The sequence below is a fragment of the Gallinula chloropus genome, assembly GCF_964237585.1.
Source record: "Gallinula chloropus genome assembly, chromosome: 18".
NCBI classification, from domain to species: domain Eukaryota; kingdom Metazoa; phylum Chordata; class Aves; order Gruiformes; family Rallidae; genus Gallinula; species Gallinula chloropus.
The window spans coordinates 5,573,305-5,588,510 of NC_140103.1; the positions used below are offsets into that span (position 1 = coordinate 5,573,305).

The window sequence follows — 15,206 nt, forward strand, 5'->3', positions numbered from 1 at the left end:
ACCGACTGTGCTGGAACAAAACTCAGGTGGAAGAAGGGGAAGGCAGCGTGCCCACCCAGCACCCGTGGCAGCGTTATACATTATTCATCCCTGAAAGCTTCAGCAAAGTTAAGCGGAGCCTCCTGCGCTCTGGGCACCAGGAAATTTCCCTTCCCTTTTCCCGATAAATCTGCGGTTGTGCAAAGAGGAAAAGGCCAACAGCTCACTGCACACTCGCCAACAGAGGGGCTGCAGGGTGGGGAGGACAAAGTACCAACCCCCCCCCCATTTGTTTCCGATTGATTTCACTTCCCGGTTCCCATGCAAATCTCTCGCAGCTCCGCTTGCAGTGAGCTTCAACCCCAAACACCCAGCCCTCGCTGTGGGGTTGGGTGGGTGTTTTTTGGTTTGTTTTCGTTTATTTAAGCTTGCTGCCACCAAAACAACCAGAAAGTGCAGAGACACTTCCAAGGCAAGGGTGGGGGGAACCCCAAAAGCTTTCAGGGTCCCAGACATTGAAGGTGATGAGAGGGAAGCAATTGGGGAGACCGGACCGGCCGGGCTTACTAAACCGAGGCCCCAGTTAATTATTTCTGCCCCTAATTAGTTATTTCCCGCTGCCCCGAAGCTGCTGCTCAGCCGGGGCTGCGGCACAGGGAGCCTTGGGGAGGGGGGTGGGGGGAGGCCACGGGCACCGCATGGCCGCGCTCCCTGCCCAGCCGCGGCCGCATACAGAGCACCAGGGGCTGGAGGGTGGGAGGGGGGGTTTATTTAATTGTTTATTTGGTTGGTAATCTTCCCGGGGAAAGTTCCGTCCCGAAGGCCGGCGCCGTGCCGCCCCCAGCACAGGAGGAGCCGGACTCTTTAAGCCCCCCCAGCAATCCCAAATCCCACCGCCCCCTCCGCGCCCTACGGTTTGCTTTTGTTCCGCGACGACTGTAAACATGGATGGGGGGGTGGGGGATATGTTTCCCTCTTGTTATCCTCAGCCCCGCAGCCCTTTCCCGTGCGGTCGCGGCTCCCACCGGCACTGCCTCCCCCCCCCCCCCCCCCGCCCTCCCACCCCCAACCCCTCTCGGGGCAGGACCGGAGAGAGAGAGAAACCCGGGAGCAGAAACCGGCGTTGGGATGAAGGGCGAAGGGCAGCGGGGTGCAGGGGAGGGTGGGGAAGCAGAAGTCCCCCCGCGCTCCCCGTCCCCAAACCCGCTCGCCTTCACGCACCCCGCCAAGTTTTGCGAGAGCAAGCCCAGCATCCAGGGAAAGAGATGGTCGTGGGGGTCCCGTCCCCCCCGCCCCCCCACAACCTTCACTCACCCATCCCCTCCTACCTGGGACATCTGGGGCCTGAAGTTGATGTCCTTGAGGTCGATGGAGCCTGGGGAGAGGTTGTGGAGCAGCTGGCAGAGCAGCACCCCGTCCCGCAGCGCCTGCGCCAGGTCGAAGACCACCGCCGATGGCCAGACCACCCGGTGGTTGGGGGGCAAAACTTTGCAGTCGATGAGCCACCGGCTACACTGCCGCCACTCTTCCATGGCCGCGGTCCGAGGGGGCTGCCGCCCCGCTCACACGCCCGGCCTTCCTCCCCTTCCTTCTTCTCCTCCTCCTCCTCCTCGCCGCCGCTCAGGGGCAGCGGGCGGCCGCCCGAGGGGCTGCTCTGCACCGCGGCACCGCGCTACCGCCCCGCTCCATCGCCTCCCGAGGAAGCATCGCTCTGCGGAGGAGGAGGAAGGAGGAGGAGGAGGAAGGGGAAAGGGGGGCGGCGCGGAGCGGAGTTTTCCGGCGGAGGGCTGCCCCTGCCCCCGCTGCGGCCCCTCCGCCTCGGCCGGGGCTAGGCACGCCGCATCCTCCCGGGAACAAAGCGCGGGGAGGGGAAAGAGGGGGGGGGGGGGCGTGTGTCTGTCTGTCTGTCTGCCTGCGCGCGCAACAGCCGGGCGCGGGGTTGGGGTCGCCCCCGCTCAACTTCGCCCCGTGTGTCCGGGTGTCCCCGCTTCGCTCCTGCCCCACGGAACTTGCTGGGGATACTGCGGGGGCGAGTTCTCACCCCTCGCCTTCCCCCTCTCACCCCCAGCCCCGGCAGGAGGAGGTCCCGGCCCGCTCCCGCTGCCCCTTTGTCTGCGGGAGCCCCGGCTGGGAGCGGAGGGAGGGGTGAGCTCTGTGCTGCCTCCGTTCTTTTCCCAATTAATTCCTTCCCTCTCCCACACCCCGTATCCCGTCGCTCCCTCCTGCCGCTGCTCCTTCCCTCCCTGTTCCGGGGAAACCGCTCCGAGCTGCGCTGACCCAGGGGTCCTCACCCCACAGCCCCCTAAACCCACGCTTTGATCGTTTACTCCCTCTTAACCTCATGTCTGAGTTGCAAACGGTGCAGGGGGGGGATGTTTAACCCAAACAAGCGATCCTATTCCTTGACTTTCAAACACGAAGACAATTCCTATAATTAATTACCAGCGTATTTATTAAAAACCTCCACTCTCAGCCATTAACTCCTTGGCATCAAACTCTTGAAAAATCTCTACTTTTCCCTGGTGGCTTCCATCCAAACCAGCCCAGCTCCGGACGGCCTCCTCTCAAATCCATTCTGAGTTCTCTTCCGAGATCCTCTCCCCAGAGTTTGTGGATTAATCTCCAGCCCGGCTTTCCAGAGAGCCAAAACTGGAAGCCGAGGCTGGGAGGAAGGGAATGGTCAAACAAACGCAAGGCTAATCTCTTCCAAATGCAGCCAACAGAGATAAAGAGGAAGGAGCGACTGTACTGGCAGGATCCTGATCCTTCATTTCCAGTGTAGGAAGGAGGATCCCTCTGAAGGATTAAAAACAATTGTGTAGCGTTCCAAGGAAAGTTTGGTAGGGCTGGTTTGGGTTTTGTTCCTTTAAGAAGGCATTTCTCTTAGCCTGGCGTGCTGGCACACGATTTCTCTCAGCTCTGGCTGTGTGCAATGCCAGCTGCCCCTCCGGCAGGACAGGGAAGTGGGGTACAATCCAAGAGAGAGCAGCATCTGTACACCCAGTCTCCCAGCTGCACCCTGCCCAGGGTGTGCTCAGGAACGTACTGATTTCAGCCCACAGGCCCCTTTACCCTGCTGAGGTGACTCCTCAGGTTAATTTTCTCATTCTTTTAGTTCTTTGGGAAGTTTTTTTCCTTTCAGGTCTCCCAACAGCACCCACCAGGCAGGAATCCCCAGGCGTGGACAGGAGCAGGGTCGGGCCAGGGGTAATTTTAGTTGACTCTGCGTTAGGCTGCCTGGTGAGGTAGTCTGTAGGTAGAAGGCAACAGAAGAGTTTATTTGTTTAATTAAAGCTGCTAGCTGCAGCCTGGCTTCTTCTTACAGCGTGATAAAAGCGTTCTTGGCCCCTGGACACTTGAGGAACAATCACTGCAGCTGCACAGCCAGCGCCTGCGTGGGCGGTGTTGAACCAAGGACGCTTCTCACCTGCCCTGCAAAGCTCTCCGTGGCTGCTGGCAGGGGTATTTTTGGCAGCAGCAAAAAAACCCAACACCCCAAAACCTGAAAGGCGAGGCTCAGCGACAGCGTGCACCCGGCATGGCCTCGTGGGCTGCGAGTCGCGGGTTATGGGACTGTCCTGGAATGGGGACGCAGGGAGGCCCCAGACTCTGCTTTCAGGGTGTCCCTGGAGCTAAGAGGGAGCTTGTGTTGATTAATTAAAGAGGTTGGATGTTGTGCTGGAGCTGGTTGCTCCCCTCTCCTGCCCCTCGGCACCGCTGGGAAGGACAGACAGCTGAGGAAGGATGGACAGACAGGGCAGAACAGCCAGCTGGGGAAGGACAGCCAGCTAGGGAAGGACAGACAACCAGGGCAGGACAGACAGCTAGGGCAGTACAGCCAGCCGGGGCAGGACAGCCAGACAGGGCTGAGGCTGCTGACCCGCACGCAGAGGCTGACACTACCCTCTGCTGGGGACCGAGCGCGGAGCATCTCCTCTCCCGGAGCGCTGGGTGCGCACCGAGGGGTGCCGGGATGCACCGGGGCGGGGGACGGCAGGAGGAACTTCTTGCCTTTCGTCCCATCCCCGAGCGGCTCAGCAACCCGACGGGAGGAAGGGAAGGGAAGGGAAGGGAAGGGAAGGGAAGGGAAGGGAAGGGAAGGGAAGGGAAGGGAAGGGAAGGGAAGGGAAGGGAAGGGAAGGGAAGGGAAGGGAAGGGAAGGGAAGGGAAGGGAAGGGAAGGGAAGGGAAGGGAAGGGAAGGGAAGGGAAGGGAAGGGAAGGGAAGGGAAGGGAAGGGAAGGGAAAGGGAGAGAGAGAAGGAAGAGAGGAGGGGAGGGTTAAATGCACAAACTTATGCAAGGAGATTGTACCTTACAAATCAACCAAAACACACCTGGGAAATGGCCACATTTCACAGCAAAGTGCTTTCTGTACTGTTTGGTATTGCTCCTGGGAGAGGAGCTGACCCTGCAGTCGGCAGGTGCAGAGAAGCATCTCCACGCTGCCGCTTTGGAGCTGCCATCTGAAAATATCCCTTAAATAGGAGGGCCGTGCCGCCAAGAAATCCCCATTCCCAAGCCAGCCAGTGTCTATGGCTTGCCATTGCCACCTTCTGGAGCAGACCAAGTGTGCACCAGCCTGTCCCAAGCCCGCTGCCGGCTGCCAGCAGCCCGGTGGGCACGTCTCCAGTGGGAGCCGGGGTCCCCAGAGCAGCAGCCGTCACGGCGGCTGTCACAGCAGAGCTCAGCGCCGCCGGCAGCTGTCAGCCCTTACCCCGCAGCCTACGTGCCATGTACATCACGCCCTCAGATTTTGTGATCTGCTTTCACCAGCTATTTTAGGAAACTGGTGCAAGTCACTACTGCAAACACACCGCTCAGCTGCAGCCCCTGTTGCATCCCCACCAAGGGACAGACCCCACCACCATGGAAGCGCTGCCGTGTCCAGCTGCAAACACTCAATAATTCTCTGTCTGGCTCATCTACACCTGCAAACACCCAATCTACCTGCCCAGACAACTTATACCCTAGTATAGTCACAGTAATTATCCTCCTGTTAACGGCCCTGCACTCCTGCCAGGTAAGCTCATGTCTTCTCTCCCCGCCCCAGGCATGCTGCCTCCCAGAGCAGGGCATGGAGGTTACTGCCGAGCAGGGAAATTCATCTGGAGCAGCTCGATGCTGTCAGGAGGGTGAACTGGCTTCTCTTCTTGTACTGGTGCGATGGGGGCAGTCAGCCACAAATATTCTTTAGCCTGGAAAACGCTAACACTGGTGGGTAGGGTCTGAGGGTGCCGCTACAGTGGAAAAGGGTTCCCAATCCTGGTACCAGGCAGGTGGAGCCAGCATTTCCCTGGGCCCTTCTCTGTGGAAGAGCCTCATTTATGGGCCCCATGATGCCCCAGCTATGTGGAATACAGGTGACACCCTCTTCCCAACACAATCATTGCACTGCTGGGACAGCCTCACTGACCAGCCTTCCTCCACCATGCTGCAGCCCTTTCCCAGCACAATCCCATAGACCCAATGTGCTGCCCAGTCCCAGGGAGCTGAGTAAGGGTAGAATCACCGGTCCCAGCCCCGTACTGCAGTCACGTGCAGCAGAGATCAGGCCCAAGGGGCAAGTAAAGCAGCCAGAGATCTCCTTGGAGGAAGAAGAACTAACCATCAGCCATGGAGCGCTGGGGTTTCACCTTATCTGTTCCACTGCTGCTGCTTCCAAGGTTTTTTTTGGGAAGGGTTCTGTTGGCAAATTACTCGGGGACACATGGTGAAGGATCAAGTGGATGGTGAGAGACTTTCCAATGGCTGCAGTTTCCAGTCCTTCTCTTGGCAACGTAACCACCCCTCTCACCAGCTGTTACAGAATCCCACAATCTTCTGAGCTGGAAGGGACCCACAAGGACCATCAAGTCCAACTCCTGGCTCCACACAGGCCCAGCCAAGTCAGAGCAGGGCACTGAGCACATGGCCACTTCTTGCTCTCAGCCCATCTCAGGGCTGTGACCCCTTCCCTGGGGAGCCTGTTCCAGCACCTGACCCCGCTCTCAGTACAGAACCTCTTCCTCACATCCGCTCTGCGTTTGACGGTAACAGAGCCAGTAATGTTGCAGAGAGGACCAGGACACCCCAGCTGTGCCCAAACCCTACATCTGGTCCCACTGGTTGTGCATTTTACTCAGCAGTTTCCACAAGGTGGGGCCTGGGCCGGCTCCTCGCGCTGGTGGGAGGCAGATTAAGCGGCAGAGTCAGGGCATCTCTGGGAGAAAACATTTTAATAGCACATTCATTCTTCTGTTTCCCTTCCTCCCCTCTCCTTTGTGTTTGCTCCGAGTCTCCTGGGAACGCGGAATTGCAGCGTGGCTTCTGTCTGGTGGAGGTTAAACCACCGTGTCTTGTCCGTGCCCGGGAAGGCCGAGCGAGCGGCGGCAGCGCCTGGAGTAGCTCTGCTGAGAGCGCACGGGGTTCTGAATGGGAGATTAGATGGCGCTGCGTTCACAGCAGATAAGAAGATTGAGAGCTTAAATTTAGCATCATCAGGAACAGAGTAAGCCCCACGGCTCTCTCCAAAACGTATTTCTTATTGTGCTTGCCAGGGGATGGTTGGGAGAAGGAAACGTGTGGCCGGTGATGATGAGGGGAGATGGAGGAGGTGATGCTCAGTCACGTTCCTTTTCCATGCGGTTCACCCTATAGGTAGATGTACCTGTGCAGCCATCACAACAATGGTTGTGTGAGGCTGGCACACACGTCCTGGTGTCCCCTGGCTGCCTTCAGCCACAGATGGATGGCCACTGGGGGAGTCTGGGAAAACTGGAAGGGGATGGAGGACATCACACGGCCTCCCAGCACGAATGGCTGCTACACCTGAAAGGAGAGCAGGCAGCAACGCGCTCTGCCTGGGCTGGAAAGGTCCCAGGGCTGGGATCCCAGCCCCCCAGCAGCACGGACAGCCACTCTCCCCAGGGCAGTGCCAAGCAGGGTGGGCAGCCGCAAGCCCCCCCAGCTCGGTGCCTGCGCTCGCATGCATGATGCCACGGGCTCAGCGCGCCCAGGGCCGGGTGTCCCCCCACTTAAACCGCTGCCGACCCCCGCGGGACCCACGTACCGGCCGTGGGGATCCCCACCGCCACGTCCCGGGGTTAGGAAACCCCGCTCGAAGACCCCCACCGCCGTGCCCCAGCCTGCAACCCGCTCCAGTCCGCCGCCACCGCCGCTGCCTCCCCCCCTCCCCGCCCCCGGCGGCAGCTCTGGCTCCTCCCGCCGTGATGCGCTCGGGAGGCGCCTCCGCGGCTGCTCCGCCGAACGGCGCCGGGGCCGGGCCGGGCCGGGCCGGGCAGCGCAGGCACGGTGGGGCCGGGGGACACGGGCGGAGGGGTGCGGGGAACGCTCGGGGGAGGGGAGGGGGAGGGAATAGGGGTGGGGGGTGGCCCACGGGGTGCGCACAGGGGCAGGAGGGTGCAGGAAACCCCCGGGAGGCCCTGGGCGGGTGCGCGGTGCCAGTAGAAGGGCCCGGGGGGCTCTGGGGGGTGAGCGGGAGGTGGGGAGCACGGTGGGGTTGGGAAAGGGGCCCTAGCAAGGCGGAGACCCCCGCTGCCAGGCCTTGGGGTGACCCTTGCCATGGCCCCCAGGTTGAAGCCCTTGAGCAGTGCAGCCCAGCTCGGGTACCATGGCCGGGGCTGGAGGCAGCATCTCCTGCATCCCCAGGCTCGCCAAGCTCAGTCTGGTATCAGTGGTGGAGCGTTCAAGGGCCTGGGCGCTGGTGACCTCCTGCATGTGACCTCCTAGGTCTGACCTCTTAGGTGTGACCTCTTAGGTCTGCCCTACAGCTTTGGGATCCGTCCTTCAGGGAAACAAAGCTCATCCAGAGCCGCTCAGCCCATCCTGCCTGCATGAACCAAGCCCACTGCCGTGGAGCCATCACTTGTGCCCATTGAGGTACTTCATGGACGCTCAACAAGCAGCATCTCGTGTGCGTGTGGTCCCTCTGCAAGATGAAGCACGTAGCAGCATCACCACAGATAAGCTTTTGGAGGTCCTGGCTTGTTATTTAAGCAAGGCCTGGCTGCCCGTTGTGATTTTTGGGTATCCCTGCTCCCTCTCCTGAGTGGTGCTTACACCGACCGACAGCTCATGGGTCCTGAGAGCTGTGCCCCTGGGGATGTTCTCCCTTGAGCTCCAAGCAGCAGCACTCGACCTGGACCGACCCAACGAGGTATATTTTGGAGCTGCCAGGAAGGAGCCTGGGTCTTTGAAGCCATCCTGGAGCAGATGACTGACAAAGTAATGAACGGGAGGGTGCCCCTGCCTGAAAAAGCCTTGTCTGAGGGCTACGCTCGGCTGCGGTACCGGGACACATCTCTGCTCATCTGGCAGCAGCAGCAGCAGAAACTGGAGTCGGCCCCTCCCAACACTTACCTGAGCCGGAGTCGGAGTATGTGGTACTCGCAGTACGGCAACGAAGCCATCCTGGTGCGGGACAAAAACAAGCTGGATGTCTCCAGGGACACAGGGCAATCCAAGTTCTGTGCTATTATGTAATTTTGGTGGGTTTGTGTTAGAAATCCACACGTGGAGACCAGCCAGACTCTCCCTGAGCTCGGGGAGATGGGCTCGCACCATCCTCACGACAGACCCGTGGCTACAGCCAGGCTGAGGCCAGCAGGGCTGCCTGAAGTTTGTGTTTGTTTTTGTTGTTGGTAGCATCAGTTTGCATGTCATTGAGTGTGTGTAACAAAACCGGTCTCGCTCCGGAGCCCGGTTGCTGCCTGGCATCTTGACAGGGTCCATGCTGGACCATGTGTTGCTTCTAAGTGGCTTGTGTAGTGTGAGAAACACCCTTTGCCACGTGGGAGCCGTCCCCAGGAGGCACTTGGATTTGCTAGTCCTTCTGTGTTGCCAAAGCCCTGTGAATACTGGTGGGAAAGGTGAGCGCAGATCCACGTCCATTAAGTCCTAGGTTTTTAGGAAGGTGATTTGCAAAACTACATGGTTGTTATTTGCTCTGCTTGCCTTCCCTCCCTGCCTGGGAAGGGGTCTCACAACCAGGTGATGAAGGGATTTATTGTCAGGGCTGAGTGGGGGGAGAGGCAAAGAATATATTGAGAATTTCCTGGGAGCTGTCAAAGCACCTGGCAGGGAAGGTGTGCTGCAGCTGTGTCCTGGGCGAAGCAAAGGGCCCTCTCCCATGCCACACTTGGTTATCACAGACATTTGAGTTGGTGGAGCTGAGTCCCTGCACGCAACCAGATCCCCAGCCTATGTTTTGGGAGCGGGTCACCAAGCAAACCACCAGAGAGGGATGTGCCCAGGAGGAAAGCTACTGTAAATACACACACCTCCTGCTAAGGGACCTCCCACACAGTGTGTCCCTGCCCCCTGAGATGTGCAGAGGGAAACCACCTTGCTGAGTTTACTCTGTGCTGAAGCACGCAGCAGCTTGGGAGAGTTTCTCTTCCAATTTGGGTTGGAGAGTAGATTTAGTGTGTGTGTTCTAAAAGTTGTGTCTAGGAGTGTTGGTTTCAGCTAAGGGAAGGATTTTAGGAAGAAAATCCTGCAGTTGCACTTCTTGGGAGCAGGGACTGCTTTGGGGTTCTTGGCCTTGGAGCTGAATCCCTAAATCATTAAACATTAAAGCTGGGCTTAAGTCATGGACTCCCTAGGACAGCCATCCTGCAGCCCAGGTGCTGATCCAGCAGCATTTAGGCCTAGGCTGAATTTGGGCAACTCGATACGGATTACGCACCTGCCAAGGGGTAGACATGGTCATTGCTTCTGGTAGATAAAACCTCTTTTGTGTTTTTCAGGCACTTTATTTATAATTTTCCACCTCTCCCATGGGGGTGAAAGGCTCCAGCACACCCACTTGAGTTGGTCAAGCAGAACATAACCTGTTTCAGCGTGAGAAGGGAGGGGTTTGGTGTGCTCAGTGCTGCATCACAGCACGGGTGGGCATTGCAAACCATGGCTGGGCAGCTCGCTGGTTTGGTTTTTTAGAAGTATTATTTATGCACGTGGTGATGGTTGGTACCTTCTGTGTGTGCTCCTCAGACTAAAGCTGCTGACAGACCTCAGTGCTCGGCAGCCCTGCGCATGGCTCTGCACGCTCCTGCAGTCCTCTTCACCTCACAGGTTGGGGAATCCATCTTTTTCAACTGAGGGATAAAAGCATTTGGGCAGATTTGTGCAGCCAGTGAGGCTGGGCAAACTGGGAGCAGCGCTGGCAAAGGGAGAGCAGCACCTGGGATGTGTGAGCCCCAGGGTAGGTGATGCAGAGGGGCCAGGGCATGGGAGGGCGAAGGGACCTGCTCAGGGCTGCTCACGTGCCAACTCTGGGAGGTTCTAGAACAGCACATCCCCAAACCCAGCAGTTCAGGGTTTTTTTTTTTTTTTACTTTTCTTATAGAAAAAACACATCCTTTTTTCCATTTCAGTAAGAAAGGTGATTGTTGTGGTTACCATCAGTCTCTTTTTGTTTACGTGGCTGGTAAACCAAAATTCAGTGTTATTTAGACTATACATGAATAAAATATTTAAGTTATGTGCATAAATTCTTCCAGGACTGAGGCTGGACATGACAGTAGAGGAAGAGCATGACCTGTTCTTCCAGCTGAGTGTGACTGTATTATTTTCCATATGTGTGTGTGTGTCCTTCTTAGTCACAGCAGGGCTGCGGAGCGGCTGCTATGAGCACGTGGTTCCATAAGCCAGTTGTGGAGTGTTGTTCATGCACTTGTTTAAAATGCTGCTGTAGCCTCGTTAATAATGTGCATTAAAATGATCTGAATGCATCATGGGGAGCAGCTGGCTTTCTTCTGTGAGGTAATGACTCTGACACACGGGAGAGTACAGCTCCCAGCTCCCAGTCCCCACCCAGGAGGAGGAGGGAAAGCTCAGCCAACATTCAGTTCCTCCCAGTTAGGAACTACCCTGGTTACTGGTGGGGCTGGAGGAGGGTGCAGGGATGAGGAGAGCCACTGGTGTCAGACAAATGTTAACCTCTATCACTACACACTGAACCTCCAGGGCTCCAGTAGCAGAAGTGCTTGCTGCTACTTGCTCTTCAAAATACAACTCACTGGAGTAAATGGTAAAGCAAACATCCTCCTGGGGAGGGGGACCTGCCTTGCAGGAGAGCTGGAACAAGTGTTTCCTTTGGGGGTAGCAGTGATACAGCAGCTAAACAAAACAGGTTTGCTGAAACCTCTGAGATGATGGCTTTTAAATCCAGCAAGCAGGAAGAGGGTTAGAGAAAGATTAACCCTGGGGAAGCCTGGCTGCTGTAACCCTTACCTTATAAATAAACCAGCAGGCATGCAGCTGGGAACCCAACAGCAAAACCACCCTGAGCCCTCTGCAATGACCAAAATAGAGTCTGGCCACCACCCAGGAACGTCAGGACTCTGCTATGGCTGTGACCAGCCGCTCTGACCTCCCCTTTCCCAGCCACATCTGCCACATCCTGGTTGCCCCAAGACCACTGACCTATGGGGAGGGTGGGCAGGTGTTGGTCAGAAAGTCCCTCTGGTTCCTTCAGGTCATGGTGGCTCAGAAGCAGTCAGCTTTAAACCTCAGTGAGATTTCCACCTCCTCCTTTTTCAGCTGAACTTACCTCAATCGGATGCAATTCTCTCATCATCCAAGCCCCCCCTCCAGAGGGGAGGCTTCTAGGAACAGTCAGGTCCTTCCTTGGCTGCTCAGGTGCATTAAAGCAGCCAAAGTGTTTATATTTACAGCATGTCTGCCCCAGGCCAAGGTGGCAGCTCATCAGACTTGTGCCCTGCTCCAAAGGCAGTCTGTCCCCTTAGTAGGGCAACTCCATCCACACCAACAGCTGGACTTGCAAAAATTAATCCTAAATTATTTCAAGACTGCCAGCACTGGGACTCTCACAGTGTCTTTGTGTTTCTCTCTCAGCAATGCTGCTCAACTGGCTGCTCAACCAAAGCCCCTCAGGTTTTCAGCTGAACAAGGGCAACACCTGGAAAAGGAGATGAGGGAAGGGAGAGGGGAAAACACGGGATCAAACTGCACACACAAAACAATTCTTCTTTTTATTATGAAAACCAAACAAATGCCCCAGGACCAGGGTCCGTGATTACCAGTAACATCAAAGATTACTTTCTAACTCTTTTTTTTTTTTTAAAGTCTGTTGTGTTTGAGGCCAGCAATCTGCAATAAACAAGCTAAACTACTTACATTGACTCATTTCTTTTCAGTAACTGACATTTACAGGAATATACTAGAAATGGCACTAAAAAGTTTTAAGAAAAAAGTTACAGTAAATTTGCATGCACATCATACAGAAAAGTAACATTTCTTTTTTAAATATTAAAAAAAAACCAAAACAAAACCAAAAATACAACAACAAATCTTTCTGGATTGGTTATGCCAGTATCAGGGGTAAGTTCTAAGTGGCCTGTGTCAAATCCTAGCTGGTGGTTTATTTATTTTTTTTAAAAATGACATTTAAAAAGATATGCAAATACCATTTCTTTAAAAAAAATGCATCTCGTTGTTGTACAAGCAAGATAATGCTGCTATAGTGTAATGAATCCTCACCCTAAATTTATCTTCAGCAATGCAAGAGCCTGCCCAGTTAGCCCTAGCAGTAACTGCTCATTTTGAGAACACATCTTGTGAAAATCCAGTACTAAAAAGGTTGTTGTTTTTCTTTTGTCATGCCCCAATCCCTTCCCCCTTAGCTCCAACCCCGACTTTAAAAAACATCATTCCTTTCAAAACAAGGAAAAAATTAAAAACTGGTCTAAAGAGTCCCCAAAACAGAGAAAGAACTAGATTAGGTAACTGCAGTCTGCTTCTACCACATAGAGAACATGGAAAGAGACTTCACTGGGTAACTAATTGGTATATATACACGCACACACGTGCTCACGTGTGTATGTGTGTGTGGGGTGTGTGCGACTGTCACACACACACACTCAAACACAAGAGTTACGTAGTCCCGGAGTAACAAACCCTGTCGGTAGGAAAGGTTAAAATCACATCAATACAAAACTGAAATGATCTCATACAGACAACATTTGGTTAGCAGAAAACTGTTGGGATGCAACAGATTTCCTTTAGTAGATGGATCAGGGCCTGAGCCCATGGGATGAGGATCCCGCCCTGGTCCCACCGAGCCTACGTCTGATAGTACGCCAAGAAACAGGCTGACCTTACAATCAGAGAGAGTTTAACAAGGCTTGTAAAAGGTGCAGTCATGCTGGTTGGTTGATAAAAGGTCCGGTCAGAAATTGTATTGTCAAAACAGGAATTGGTCAGGAAAAAAAAGCGGTTTCAATAAAACAACCTGTGTGTATGTACACATCAGAAATCAGACTGATTTCGGTGAAGGTTCCCCTGGAAAACAGAGTTAAACTTTGTTCCTTCTAGAAAAAAATCTACCATAAAAATGTCAATTTTGTTTTTTTTTTTTAAATTCTGAATTTTAAAAATGTTATTTCAAATGTTCTATATTTGATAATTTTAAAGTTATTTCATGACATCTGTATTGACATGTCATGTGATACAAACTCAGTTAAATGAACGTTCTACTGGTTGAATTTCCAACTCCTTAAGGGCTGCTGCTACTTACTATGGACTGAAAACATCTCTTCTTTCCTGAAGACACTCTGATCTGGACATACAAGAGGCACCACTACTGACATGTCAGGAGATAATGAGCACTACAAACAATATGAAAGTGAGATAGTGTAAGAACATTTTTGAAATAAAGTCTCACCAATTGCTTTCCTGAAACGAAGGTCATGCCAAAAAGGGTTTCTCCCACCAACTGCCGCTGAGAGGAACACCTGATTTTCCATGAAAACAAACCAAATATGCCACTAAATGGCAGCCCAAGTCACAGTTGGGTATATCACAGGTATGCAGGTGGTTCTTCATATTCCTTGATGTGTTTGGTCACTTGTTTTCCTTGCAAATCCTCAAGCTACGACAGGTTTCCCATCTAAAACAGGGATAAGACCTCCAGCGCTGCAGCAGTCCCAGGCCAGGCCCCTTTCCATCCTTTCACATTTGGCTCTCAACCCCTTTGGCTTTCACCTTTCCACCTCTTTCATTGGGACAGACCTGCACATCCTAAAGGAATGTCCATACCCTGGCTGTGGTGAGCAGGGCTGTCCCCAGCATCAGAGGATGGTGGCATGCTGCAGAGCCGGGTCCCTGGGCTTTGAGGAACAACCACCATGTCACATCGACAGCACAGCTCAGGTTAACACAAGCAGGAAAAGCTTTCAAGCAGGGAAAACTGGGAGCTTGTTTGTCCAAGCTGTCATGGTATTGAATTGGGTGCAATTATTTTCATGAAAATACATTTGATAATGCAAGCCTCAGACTATAGGAGAGACACAGATGAAACCCAAGCCCATTAAAAGAAACCCTAAGCTCGTAGTTAGGTGCCTACTACATTCCCTGATAGTAAATTCTGAAAATACATTACTAAGGATCCATCCAGGTGAAAGTTTTAAGGGTAGATTATTTTTTTTAAAGGAAGTAAAAATAACTGCATTGTAATGGAAAAGAAAAATAATTCATTTCAGTGAGAATCACTGTAGTTCGTCCACTTTATTAAGGGAATCTATCTGCAATGACTTGAGAGCCTCCTGCTAACAGGCCGAGCATCGTGGTGATTGCAAAGTGAGCTAAAGACACCCAGCAGCTTCCAGGAGGAACGTGGTGCCTCAAATGGAAAAAGAATGGTCTTATTTTTCTATAGCAAACTGTGCAGAGTGTTATTGCCACTACACAGGCAAGCCACAGACAGAGGCACGCCAGCTACTTGAGGTGCACATGGGAACACCCAGAACCGCTCATCTTTGAAAGAGTTTTAAAGACAGATGCAAGAATAAAATTCTTGGTGATTCCACCTCCTACATGTCTAAGGAGTTTAGTCTCCAAAACCTCAGCCAACAGGTAAGTGACTGGCAGCTGAGTGTGGCTGTAGTTGGAAGTGGCATGCTGGCAGGCTGGCCCCATGCTTACCCAGCTTTCCAGCAAAGGGCCTCCCCTGACACCACACAATCTCCTGTCCCAGCTCTCAGGGGCTGAGCGTGCAATGAAAATCGTGTGCTGGGGCTGAGGAGTCTCCCAGGGCCACTTACCTATGTGACAAAATAAACGCTGGTGTAATCTGCACCACGGAGCCTCTGGCAAATCACTAGTAGAGACCACAGCAGGGTGAATTTTAGGGCTACCCCACAGTAGAGGCAGCCTTAGGGGCTGGTGCTGGGAGAGGGAAAGGCATAACTTTCTGTTAAACTCTATAT

At 54.0% G+C, this 15,206-nt stretch overlaps 2 protein-coding genes across 3 annotated transcripts in view; one reads left to right on the plus strand and one right to left on the minus strand.

Annotated features, from left to right (window-relative positions):
• VAV2 (vav guanine nucleotide exchange factor 2) overlaps window positions 1-1,511 on the minus strand; it is a gene marked incomplete at its 5' end in the record, with an annotated part of 143,342 nt that extends 141,831 nt beyond the window's left edge. For both annotated transcript variants that reach the window (XM_084272322.1, XM_084272323.1), the window contains one exon: window positions 1,308-1,511. In XM_084272322.1, coding sequence (XP_084128448.1) covers window positions 1,308-1,511 — 204 coding nt within the window. The remainder of the gene's footprint in view (window positions 1-1,307) is intronic.
• Window positions 1,512-7,911: 6,400 nt separating this feature from the next.
• Window positions 7,912-8,635, plus strand: BRD3OS (BRD3 opposite strand). Its single transcript, XM_084272466.1, has one exon. The coding sequence runs from the start codon at window positions 8,191-8,193 to the stop codon at window positions 8,458-8,460; it is 270 nt and encodes an 89-aa protein (XP_084128592.1). The 5' UTR covers window positions 7,912-8,190; the 3' UTR covers window positions 8,461-8,635.
• Window positions 8,636-15,206: the final 6,571 nt, after the last annotated feature.

Bases quoted from the DNA above. Each gene is read 5' to 3' on its own strand.
- BRD3OS (XM_084272466.1), top strand. From the start codon at position 8,191: ATGACTGACAAAGTAATGAACGGGAGGGTGCCCCTGCCTGAAAAAGCC.